At 50.5% G+C, this 12,300-nt stretch overlaps 1 protein-coding gene across 4 annotated transcripts in view; it reads right to left on the bottom strand.

Moving 5' to 3' along the window:
* Window positions 1-1,598: 1,598 nt before the first annotated feature.
* The window catches only part of Fbxo10 (F-box protein 10), a 49,857-nt gene continuing 39,155 nt past the window's right edge, over window positions 1,599-12,300 (bottom strand). For 3 of the 4 annotated variants that reach the window (XM_052715118.1, XM_052715117.1, XM_052715119.1), the window contains 4 exons: window positions 11,885-12,154; window positions 10,640-10,953; window positions 9,426-9,607; window positions 1,599-3,451 (listed from right to left, as the gene is read on the bottom strand). In XM_052715118.1, coding sequence (XP_052571078.1) covers window positions 3,277-3,451; window positions 9,426-9,607; window positions 10,640-10,953; window positions 11,885-12,154 — 941 coding nt within the window. In that variant the 3' untranslated portion in view covers window positions 1,599-3,276. Of the gene's footprint in view, window positions 3,452-9,425; window positions 9,608-10,639; window positions 11,082-11,884; window positions 12,155-12,300 lie in introns of those variants that run through there. The other variant, XM_052715120.1, reaches the window with a different exon arrangement.

The raw sequence follows: 12,300 nt of genomic DNA, 5'->3' as shown, positions 1-12,300 counted from the left end.
AAAAACAAAACAAAAAAGGATGAAGATTTATAAAGAGGACTCAGAAGGACCCCGCAGTAGGTGGAGGAGGACCGAGCAGAGCAGGGATCAGAGGAGGCTCCCAGCTCTGCTAGGGTGGGTGGTGGATCTAAAATGACAGCTACTACAATACAGCAGAGCCAGATCAGGAAGTGACAGGCACAGCTTTTCTTCCTCGTGGAGACCACACAGAGGGGCCCGGTTGGCCAAGTGAGTGGGGACTTGGAGATGAATGCAAATGGAAAGCGTGATCACCATGGGGTCTCACTTGGTTTTGGGTTCAGGCCTTGGCAGACCCACTGGTTCCTAGAGGCTTGAGTCTTCACAGCACCAGGTAATCCTGTGGTCATGACTGCAGTGAGTTTAAGACAGGCTGACTGGAAGCCTGTCATGGGTCCACACGGTGTGAGGGGAACCAACACATGCAGGTTGTCCTGCCTCCTCTCACGAGCTGTGGCGCATACACATCCTTACCAACAGGACTTCAAAACAACAACAGTTCTTTGGGGGCTGGAGAGCTCAGTAGTTAAAGGTCCCACAAACACCTAAGTTCCAGCCCAACACCCACATGCCCAACACCGGGAAGCAGACCTAGCTGCCAGCCTCACTGGAAAGCATGCACACTGGGTTCCAGGAGAGCCCTTGCCTCAGAGGAAGAAGGCAGAGTCACAGGACACCGGATACTCCGGCCTTTCCGCGCACATGCCACACACTACACAAAGGAGATGGATCCTCTAGGACACTGGAAGAAAGAGATACATAAGGCAACTCACAGGTCTCGTCTGAGCTGGCAGTGGTGGCACATGCCTGTCATCCCAGCATTTGAGAGGTTGCTTCAGCTACACATGACCGCTTGAAGAACAAAGCAGTCGGTAAGAAGCCCATGGCGGAGGTCAGTAAGAGGGAGCACTCCCTGAACATCCCTTGTTCAGAGAAGAGTTCAAAACATGGGTTTGCCTTAGCTTAGGGGTGAGCTGCTGAGAGTTAAACCAAACCATTTTCTAAGGAAAGGAAATAAGACTAAGAAAACTGACAAAAGTATTTAATCCTGGGGCCAGGAGATGGCTTAGTATTCAGTAAAGGTACTTGCCACCAAGCCTGACGACCCGAGTTCACTCCCTGGAACCCACACCGGAGAAGCAGAGAACCACCTTCCCCCAAAGTTGCCCTCTGACCTCTACATGTGTGCCATTGACAACACACACACACACACACACACATGTCAAAACACTAATATAAAACAGTCCTAAGCCCGAGCTCATCACCTAAGCCTGAGCGGAGGTGGGTACAGAAAAACTCAGATGCTGAGGGAGGGACCCAAGTCCAGGAAGGCATGCTCATGTATCTGAGGACTCTGCTCAGCAGGTGATCTGCATGGAGGTGGTGTCAGCGTTTGTCTTCAGAAGGGCCCCTAGGCAGGACTGGAGTTCAACTTTTGAATTCAGCATGGTGGGAGCAAGCTGATACGATGAGTCCCGAGTCCTGCTGTCTCGGTGGAGGCAGAGGCACCCGTAGGGGCCTGCTGGTCACCTGAAACTCCAGCAAATGTGTGGACAACTTAAGACCCCGGAAGCGCCTCCTTTAAAATATATAGAACTTTATTTTGGTTGCTGAGATTTTTTTTAAGTACTTGGTTCACAGAAAAGTCATTTCTTACAAAATAACAAAGGCAGCATTTTATACAGCGACTCACACTGCGTCCACCAAACAGAAGTGCAAAGGACAGTACTGCAGACCAGTGTTCTTGTTCCCAGAGTGCTTCGGGAGAAGTCAGCTCCCCTCCTGCCCACCCAACAGCAGCACCCAGGGCTCCACAGGGCCAGCGGGATCTGGCCCAGGAGGACAGTGACCCCAAAGACTGGGGAGGGCCCTGCAGTAAAGGCCCAGTGGGAGAGGGATCGTCAAGGCGGAGCTGGCCCTGCATGCAGTCCCTTCCACAGTGGGGTCCAAGCCCACCTGGCTCTCGAAGCTTGTCACAGTCACAGTACAGTCTAGTGAGGCCCTTTGGGAGCTGGTCTCATCACATAGGCCACTAACTCAACTCTGGCCCTGGGCTGGGACTTAAGGACACAGACAGAGGTGGCTCTGCCTTCAGAGTCACAGGTAAATAGGCAGGACAGGGTATGGACCCAGAGAGTTCCAAAGCAAGGCAGAAAGTGCTCAGTGCCCTGAGAGGGAGCGAGAGGGTCGGTGAGGCTTGGGGTTGGGGGGGACAATATCACCTGCAGCAAGGGGAGTCACATGGAGATGGCAGTGTCTGAGCTAACCCTTGACTGAAACGTGGGGCCTGCACGTATGGAGATGGCTGGGAAGGGCATGCCAGGAGGACGGACAAGCTCAAGCCAAGGCACAAGTGGGGACTATGGTAGGGCTGGTCGAGGCACAAGTGGGGACTATGGTAGGGCTGGTCGAGGCAGCCGATCATCCACGAGGACGTGGGCATGGCAGAGGGCTCCTCCAGCTAGACAGCCTGGAGCTCGCAGGGGCAGCTGGGAGGCGTGCCCACACACACTGAATCCTGTGGCAGGATGAGCTAATGCTCTGAACTTGGGGGGCTCCTGGAGGACAGTGGGGCTGTGTTCATCCCCATGCAGCCCGCCCGGCCGGCCTGCACACCTGATGGCCCAGCACCACCTGTCCCTCTTCTTTACAGCATGTCCCCTGGTCACTCCTGGGGCAGCTTTTCAGGAGGAACTCCCTGCTCCAAGCCCCTTCCTTGCTCACAAGGCCATGTGCCAGTCTGAGAACCGTCTTTAGTGAAAACACTGCAGCCCCCAGAGGCAGCTGGGAGGCTTGTACAGTCCACGGAGGGACCAAGAGGGGCAGGTCCAGGAAAGGGGGCAGCTATCCACCTTACCACAGCTACTTCCCTTCTTCCCTGAGAAGAGTCTAGGCTTGGTCTGTGTGAAGTGAGGTTCTCTGCAGCGTGGAATAACTGACCTAAAACCGCGTGTGCTATCTGAACTTCCCTAGCTCTTCATAACCTCTGAGTGCTGGAGCAACTGGAAACACTCCCAATTGCTATTCCTTTCTCTTAGGGGAATGTTTCCTCCCTGCTGAAGGCTGTGGAGCTGACGGGTTTTAGAGGTACCTGTTCTTAGTCCCCAGGAGGCCTAGGACCCTCTTTACAGGAGCAGTGGTGTGCAGGATGGGGGTGGGGCTGGGAGTCTTCCCAGGCATAACTTCCATCCCAAGAGTCTTAGCCTCTAGCTCTTCTGAGCACCCACTGGGGCCTGGGTCTGAGGCAGGTCTTCTTGCTTATAGGATGGTACAGAAGATGCTGCGGTTGCTGTGGTAACCACCTTCCACACGGGCTGAGATCCTGGTTGCCATGGCTGTCACCATATGCCCACTGTGGGCCGCAGAGGAGCCCCTGCCTGAGTTTTCAAGGTGAGGCCGTGCTGGTGGATTCACCAGGCGCCAGGTGTCAGACCTGTAGGTGCGAAAGGAAAGCCAGTGAGTCGGAGGCTGAGAGTACTGGGTGAACAGTTCTCTGGATCTCGGAGTTTAAATCTAGGTGTGGATTTTATCTCCTAAATCAGTGACTGCCCAATGAGGTGGAAGCAAGAAACTGAGGGACAGATCTCTGCTGCATTTCTGCATGGAGCCTTGGTCACATTTCCTCTGTGGTCCTCAATTTCCCCATATTTCTGGATATGGATATGAATCAGTGGGTTTTATCTCTATTCCCCGCCCACATGCACAAACACACTAGCTCTGTGAGCATGAATGATATAACAGCCTTATTTATCATCACCCAAGACTAGAAACCACCTAAAAGCCCTTCAGCCTATCAGTGATGAGCAGGCAAACCGGCTGCTGCATCAGTGCATGGAAACCATTCGACAACGGAAAGGAATGAATGAAGCGGGCATGGTGGCACACGCTTTTAATCCCAGTACTCCAGCCATCCTGGTTTACCAAGTTCAAGGCCAGCCAGGGCCACACAGAGAAACCCTGTCTCCATCAAACAAACAAACAAACAAACAAACAAACACAGAATGACTTCCAGGGGATCCAACTTTCTTCTGGCCTCTGCAGACACCAGGCACACACGTGACGCAGACACACATGCAGTACATGTGACACTCACATGTACACACAAAATAAAAACAACTAAAGCTGGAACCACCACAGGGACCCTCACACCCGGGCTCACTGCTGCACTGTGCACAGCAGCCATCAGAGAAAACCAGCTGCGACACCCATCAACAGACGAGTGAAACGACATTGGCAGAAAGCGGATGGGGCTGGAGAGAATTACATCATGTGTGAGAAGCAGACTCAGTCAAATACCACATCTCCTGCAGAGTCTAGACTTAGGTTTGTAAGTGCCTTTGTGTGAAAAGAGACTATGATAACTAATCGTCATTGTCAATGTGACTAGATTAACTTATTGTAGAGGAGCAGAGCTTAATAGAATGAATATATACATATAGATGTATATACAGTGGACATATATATATATACACACATATATATTCATTTCCTCCGTGACCTCTCTCTTTATATAGATAATATATATAATAAACACCCCCTCTCTATATATATGGGATTTCTTAGACTGGCTTACAGGCTGTGGTCCAGCTAGTCCAACAACAGCCATCTACTAACAGAAGGTCCAAGAATCCAGCAGTTGGTCAGTCCGTGAGACTGGATGTCTCAGCTGGTCTTCAGTACATGCCAGATCCCAAAGAAGGTTCTAATGCCAGTGAAGGATGGCCTTGCCAGTGCCAGCAAGCAGGCCAAGAGGAGAGCGTCCTCCTTCGTGTCCTTATGTAGACTGTCCCCAGAAGCTGTGGCCCAGATAAAGGCATCTTCCCACCTCAGAAGACTGCATTAAAGACCGACTCCTCACAGGTGTACCCAGCCATTGGGTGTTAGTTAATTCAAGATATAGTCAAGCTGACAGCCAAGAACAGCCCTCACACCTAGGAAACAGACCTGTCTGTGAGTGTATCGGGGAGGGAGGTGTTCCCAGAGAAGTCTGAGGAGTTTGAAGACACAGCTTGTATGTGGGTGGTACCACCCTAAGGGCCGAGGGGGACAGAAGGGGAGATCAAGCAGAACACTGGCATCCATCCGCCTGCTTCCTGATGGCAGACATGATGTGACCAGCTGTTGTCCCACGCTCCTGCCGACACAGCTTGAGCTGACTCCCCAGCATGGCTTCCCCACTGTGACGGACTCCACCCTCAAACTCTGAGGGAAAATAAACCCTGCCTTCCCGAAGCTGCTTCTGTCAGGCACTCTGTGACATCAGCAAGAAGAGGGACCATTGAGGGGAGGGTGGGGAAGGGAGGAAAGAGGACACAGGTGAGATGAAGGATGGGCCTTTCCTCGAGGCCTGCACCTAACTGTCCTGTGGAGTTCCGAGCATGTGCAGAAGAGCTAGCTGCCAGTTTCTGGACACGCCAGCCCAGGATGACTTCAAAGTATGGTGGTCTTCACCCCACCTCTCCCCCCAATCACCGTAGGAAAGCAGTAGCCCACACCAGTGTGCACGGTAAATAGGGCTCCAGCAGGATGTCAGGTGTCTTGTTGAGTAATGTACACAGTCCCTCTCACATGCAGTCCTAAGTGAAATACTTCAGCTCAGATGGGAAGGAAAATCTACACTGTTTCAGAGAATTACTGTGCGCTATGACAGAATTCTAGAGAATGCTTAAGTTCAGCCATGCTTTGGGGGATAGGGCAGCAATGGACTTAGGCCAAGGGCCACTGAGCTACACCTCCAGCTATCACTTTTAGAGGTGCTAGATGATAGTTGTGCACTACATATGGCTGGGTACTTGTTAATTAAAAAGTAAGAGCAGTTTTTCAGATAGTAGTCATCTTGGAATAGCTCAGAACATTCCAGAAAGTTTAGAACTTGGCTGTTTAAAATCAAAGGTCTATGAAGTTCCTATAATGGCCCTGACAGTAAATATCTTAGGTTTATGTGGTGGTTTGAAAGGAAATGGCTCCCACAGGCCCACAGGGAGCGGCACTATTAGGAGGTATGGCCTTATTGGAGGGAGTGTGTCTCTTGGGGCAGGCTTTGAGGTTTCATATGCTCAAACTAGGCCCAGTGTGTCTCTTCTGGTTGCCTTCAGATCTAGATACAGAACTCTCAGCTACCTCTCCAGCACCATGTCTGCCTACATGCTGTCACACTTCTCACCACGATGACAATGGACTAAACCTCTGAACTGTAAGCCAGCCCCAATTAAATGTTTTCCTTTGTAAGGGTTGCCACGGTCATGGTGTCTCTTCATAGCAATAGAAACCCTAAGACAAAGCTGTTACCAGGGACTGGGGTATTGCTGAGATAGGCCTGACCATGTTTTTGTTTGGAGGAATGTGGACTTTGGGACTTTGGATTAGAAAGGCAGTTGAACACTTTAAGTAAGCTTAATGGGCCATATCAGTAGGAGCATGGAAGACAGTGATACTGAGGGTGATTTGAACTGTGGGGGCCTGGCTCAAGACGGTTCAGAGGAGAAGAATTTTTTTTTTTTTTTCGAGACAGGGTTTCTCTGTGTAGCTTTGCGCTTTTCCTGGAACTCACTCTGTAGCCCAGGCTGGCCTCGAACTCCTGAGTGGTGGGATTAAAGGCGTGCACCACCACCGCCCGGAGAAGAATATTTTTATGTGACTAGAGACTATTTTGTGATATTTTGGCTAAGAATGTGGCTGCTTTTTGCCCTTGTCTGAAAATCTGCCTGAGGCTAAATTGAAGGGTTTTGGATTGATTGCTTTGGCAGTTGTAATCTCAAAATAGTCTGTCATGTGGTTATTAGTGTTCACTCTTTTTTTTTTTTTTTTTTTTAAAGATTTATTTATTTATTATGTATACAGCATGTATGACCACAGGTCAGAAGAGGGCGCCAGATCTCATTACAGATGGCTGTGAGCCACCATGTGGTTGCTGGGAATTGAACTCGGGACCTCTGGAAGAGCAGTCAGTGCTCTTAACCTCTGAGCCATCTCTCCAGCCCCCTAGTGTTCACTCTTATGCATATCTATAATAAAGAGGAGCAAGCTGAGCAAGAGAAAATATGAAATGTACAGCTTGAGGCGAAAGGGGCAGCAGGAAGTGGGATGGAGCTAAGTCCTGTGTTCAAGGGGATAAACAGATTAAAGAAAGCCTGACGTTAGATGGAGTAAAGGGAGTGGTGACGTCAGGGTAAGATCCCTTCCGGCTAAGCTTCCAACTTGTGAGAAGAAACAAAAGACCTTTAATCCCAGCACTCAGGAGGCTGGGGCAGTCAAGTTTCACAGTTCAAGGCCAGCCTGGTCTACAGAACAAGTTCCAGGACAGCCAAACTTAGGCAGTCAAGGAAACCATCAAAAACAGAAAGCTGGGGCTAAAGAGATGGCTCAGAGGTTAAGAGCACCGACTGTTATTCCAGAGGTCCTGAGTTCAATTCCCAGTACCCATATTGTGGCTCACAACCATCTATAATGAGATCTAGTACCCTCTTCTGTGTACATAATAAATAAATAAATCTTAAAAAACAAAACAAACCAGAAAGCTGGTGAAGATGTAGTTGAACAAGGGATGGGAGTGGGGAAAAGTGGGGGTCACGTTCCAGTTCCAGCAAACAGCAGAACTTGGCAGCTTTAGCCATGTGGTTCTGAGCTTAGAGTCAAGGACAGAAAAAACAGGTTATAGAATCTCCCTCCGAGACTAAGGAAGCCACTGAGGTCAGGCGAATGTCAGAGCTGTCCCTGCATGGAGGCCTCGAGGGGCCATGGAGTGAAGCTGTGAAGGTGAATGTTGGAGATGCCAGAGTCGTGGGATACCTACCAAGGAAGGATGCTAACAGGGAGTGGAACCAGCCCAAGAGAGAGAAGTGTGTTACACTTCTCTCAGTTACAGTCAACAAAGCTGAAAGGAGTTGGAGATCTGAAAAGCACTTGGACATCAGACATGGAGATGCAGAGTTTACAGTTTGCCCAGCTGGATTTTGGTCTTGCTTTGGTCCAGTGTTTCCTCACTATGTTCTTTTTCTCTCTTTTGGAATGGTAATCCTGGGCCATTATATATTGGAAGTATATGATCTGTATTTTCATTTTGATTTTACAGAAGATTACAGTTAAGAGATTCCACCGAGTCTCAGAAGAGTCTCACTTTGGACTTTGAAACAGGGTTGAGACTGTTATAGACTATAGGGACTTTTGAAGTTGGACTTAATGCATTTCTGCATCATGATATGATGACAAGTCTATTGGGCCAGGGAGTGGAATGTGGTGGTTTGAAAGAAAATGGCCCCACAGGCCCAAAGGGAGTGGCACTATTAGGAGGTGTGGCCTTGTTGGAGAAAATATGTCACTGAGGATGGGCTTTGCGGTTTCAGATGCTCAAGCTAGGCCCAGTGTGTCTCATAGTCTCTTCCTGCTGCCTTCAAATCTGGATGTAGAACTCTCAGCTACCTCTCCAAAACCATGTCTGCCTGTGTGTTGCCATGCTTCCCACTATGAGGACAGTGGACTAAACCTCTGAACTGTAAGCCAGCCCCAATTACATGTTTTCCTTTGTAACAGTTGTCATGGTCATGATGTCTCTCCACAGCAAAAGAAACCCTAAGACAGTTTATATTGTCTTGTATTTACAACTGTGTTGCAACTGTGTGTGAAAAGCAGGCTTGGCTTAGACAATGTATCAACAAATGAAGACAGCTAGAGTCCAATAAAACTTACAGATGAATACTAAACTTGGAATTTCAGTAAAACATTCAGGGTCAACACATTCCCAAACATTTACAAGGTTAAAATAATTAGTTTCCCAGAGACCATTCATAAAGAGGTAGCAGAAGAGAATTAGTAACACTGACAATCTTTGAATGAAATTCAGGCCTTGAGAACTGGACAGCATTAGTCACAGTATCAAATGGATCAAAACGTATCTTCACACTTTTTCTGAGATATTCTAACTCAGGCTGACCTCATACTTGGTGGTCTCCTGAATCAGCCTCCCGGGGCTGGGGTTAAAGGCATGAACCATACAACCAAAGTTTTGTTCGTATTCCTCATCTTTGAGGGTTAAGGTAACTAAATAAATTATCCAGAACAGAAAAAAAGAAAGGAAGGAAGAATGGGGGACTATTTTGGGAGAATAAGGGGGCCAGCAAGAGGGGTGCAGGAAGAACAGGACAGGCAGTGGGAGAGCACCGTATTAATGACACATGGATAAAAATGCCATAATAAAACCTCCTGCTTTGTATGCCAGCCTAAAAGGAGGATGGGAAAGAGTGAGCGACTCAAGCAATGCCCCAGGCCAGCTACACTGCACTCAGCTAAGTGAAGGAAGAGGCTCAGCAGACAGCATGACCAGCATCTGCATGGGTGCTGGCATCCAAATGCAGGTCTCCGGGCTCACACAGCAAGTGCTTTACCCAGGGCCATCTCCACAGCCCACTTACTTCTTCTTGAAGACCAGGAACTTGTTGTTTTGCATGATGCACTCGCAGTTGTTAGTGATCTGCTGGAAGATGGTCTTGTTGGCCTTGCCCTGGAAGATGATGTTCTCCTGAACCAGGGCCTTCGCACGGCCCCGCACTGCAATGCCATAGGCACGGAAGGAGTGGATCCGGTTCTTCAGTACCTGGGAGAAGCAGCCAGGGCTTGTCACAGAGACTCACAGACTGCTGGACACCGGGCAAGTGAGTGACTGTTATAAAACCAGCGAGTCTACGTGTGCTGGAGAGGTCAGCACGGAGCAAGGAGCTCTGGGTGGAGAGCAGAGGGTAGCCTGCTGGAGCCACTGGTGTCCTAGAGCTGACGGGCAGGCTGTAGGGGGGCTGAGCTGGGGACAGTTCTTCCCAGAAGAAGGAACAGAGAAGGGTGCTGTGCCAGAAGCCATGCCTACTTGCAGCCCGACTGAGCTCACAGTGCACCCCTCCTGCTCCTGTTCCTAGGGACTCAGAGAGTCCAGTTCTTTACTCCTTGCCTGCATTGCGGATTTGTGGAGCTACAGAGCTGAGGACCTCTGGGACAGTCCACAGGGCAGTGGCTGTGTCTGTCTGGTTCTACCACGAAGAAGCCCTAGCACCCTGCAGTGCTTTACCTAAAGGTGCTCAGAGCTCATGGTCATGTGCCAGGACAGGTAAGGAAACATGAAGCTCTGAGGAGTGCTCAGGAGGTTGTGGGCAGATGCCCCAAAGGTCCAAAAAAGAGCACTTCAAATAGCCTGGGCGACTCTGCAGGTCTTCCTTAAAAATGTGACAGTCGGGAATATGGATGACTAAGAGGCCTCCCCATACAGACCACAGTGTGTGCAAAGGCCTACGGACTCTCTCCTGGCATACAGTATCTACTGCACAATGGTCCAGTGCAGGCTTATTCTGTCAGCAAAGAGCTGAAATAGCTGGGACTTTGACACAGAGACCAAGAAGACACCCAGAAGGCTCCCAGCACCATGACTCTTGGCTTCCTGCTGAAGAACTCTTGTCCCTCCTTTGGGGCCCAGTTTATAGGCTCCCCCTCTGTGAGGCTCCCCCTCTGTGGACCATGTCATCCAGACTGAGTTCTGATTCTCTTTACAGCTCTGAGTGCTGACGGTTCTGTTTCTCAGCAAAGTGTGCATGCCAGGCCTGAGGCCCGCTGGTACCTTGCATCATACACATCCTACCCTTACCTTAGTGTCAGACCTGGGCAGCAGCTGCAGTCCACTGCCCCGGTTGCCAATGATGTCATTTTCCACAACGGCAGTACTGTCACCCTTGGTAATGATGCCATGGCCTCGGTTGTCATAGATACCGTTGCCCCAGAGCTCCACCTTGCACTGGGCTTCGACCTTGACCCCACTCTGGCGGTTGCAGGAGATGCTGTTGTTGGCCACCCTTGTGAGCTGGCTGCTCTGAACAATGGTGATGCCTCTGTTCCCATTGGCATGGATCACATTGGTGATGACCTGCAGGGCCTCGCTGCTCTGGACAAAGAGTCCTGATGCTACAGAGTGTGGGAGTGGGAAGAGCATAGGTGATCCATCCCAGAGTCAATCCCGACAATGCCAGTCAGGAGGAACAGCCTCGCCTGAAGTGCGCTGCAGGATGGTGGGGAGAGGCACCGAGTCCCTGCTAAGGTGGCCAGGGACACAGGCTGTAAGAAGATCCCTTAGGTCCAACAGTCCTCCGGCCCACGCTTCCACCCCAGGTCTCCTACAGCCTCGTCCTATAGTGGTAGGAGGTCGCAGTAGTAAAGGGACCGAGGCAGCACCAGGAGGGGGCGGCTGGGGACACGCCCTAGGCTGGTTCAGCTGTCTGAGCCAGCCTCTTGGTAACACCGGGGCTGCTTTCCCTAGCTTGGATGAGTCATCTTACATGGCTTAGCCTGTGCTACCAGGCAGCAGAGCTTCATGAAAGAATTCCTTCACTGGGTGTGTGCAGGCAGAACTCGCTCCCCTGGGGCTGCTGTTACTGATCTCACTTGCTCTTGTAGATCACCTGGTTCGAGTCCCAGCACCCACATGGTAGCTCACAACCACCTGTAACTGCAGTTCCAGAGGGATCCAATGCCCTCTTCTGACCTCCATGAGCATGAGGCATGAATGTGGCATACAGATACACATGCAGGTCACATTGGGTATGGGTCAGGGCACAAATCCAAGGAAGAAAGGGTGAGGGGGTGTGTTTGCAGTTAGAAAGGCCTCGTCGGTGTGGGGTGGATAGGAAGAAAGTGGATTTCAGGCGAAAGCCACACATTTTGAAGTCAGTGGGGCAGAGGAAGAAGAAATGGATTTGAGTCTGGGGGAAAGTCTTGGGGCTGAGTTATTCATTAAGCAGCTAATGAAGCTAGAAGGGTGGGTTGGGAGCAGCGCATGGAGAGCCCCAGGACAGTGGGAGCCATGGAAAGGTACCACAGGGGCTGGGGGCCCACTCACCTCCATTGTGATTAATATTGTTAGACTCCACGAGAGCTATGGTGACGGGCCGCCGCAGGGGGTCATCCTCCTTCTCCAGCTCCGTCTCCCACAGGATGGCATCCCCATCCTCGCTGAAGTTCTCCTGAGCCCCATGGCCTCCAGGAAACTCACCAGAGCCATCTTTCTGGCTGAACACTGCCACTCCATACAGGCCATTGTAGCTCACATGGTTGCTGGTGACATGGGGCAGGCTGGAGGACATCATCCACACACCACAGCCTTTGTTAGCTGGGACAGTGAAAAAAGCCTGTCACTGACACCCAAGATTGGTGAAGCAGCACCCAGTGTCACCCCAAAAGGGGAATTAAAACGTACTGAGACAAGTCACTTCACAGCTCTGGCTATGGGCTTCTCCTTCATACACAGGGGCAATG

Source organism: Peromyscus californicus, unplaced genomic scaffold, assembly GCF_007827085.1.
Source record: "Peromyscus californicus insignis strain IS unplaced genomic scaffold, ASM782708v3 Scaffold_5__1_contigs__length_169319896, whole genome shotgun sequence".
In the NCBI taxonomy this organism is placed as follows: Eukaryota; Metazoa; Chordata; class Mammalia; order Rodentia; family Cricetidae; genus Peromyscus; species Peromyscus californicus.
Note: the sequence above shows the minus strand (reverse complement) of the source record. Positions and strands in the feature narration are given on the sequence as shown.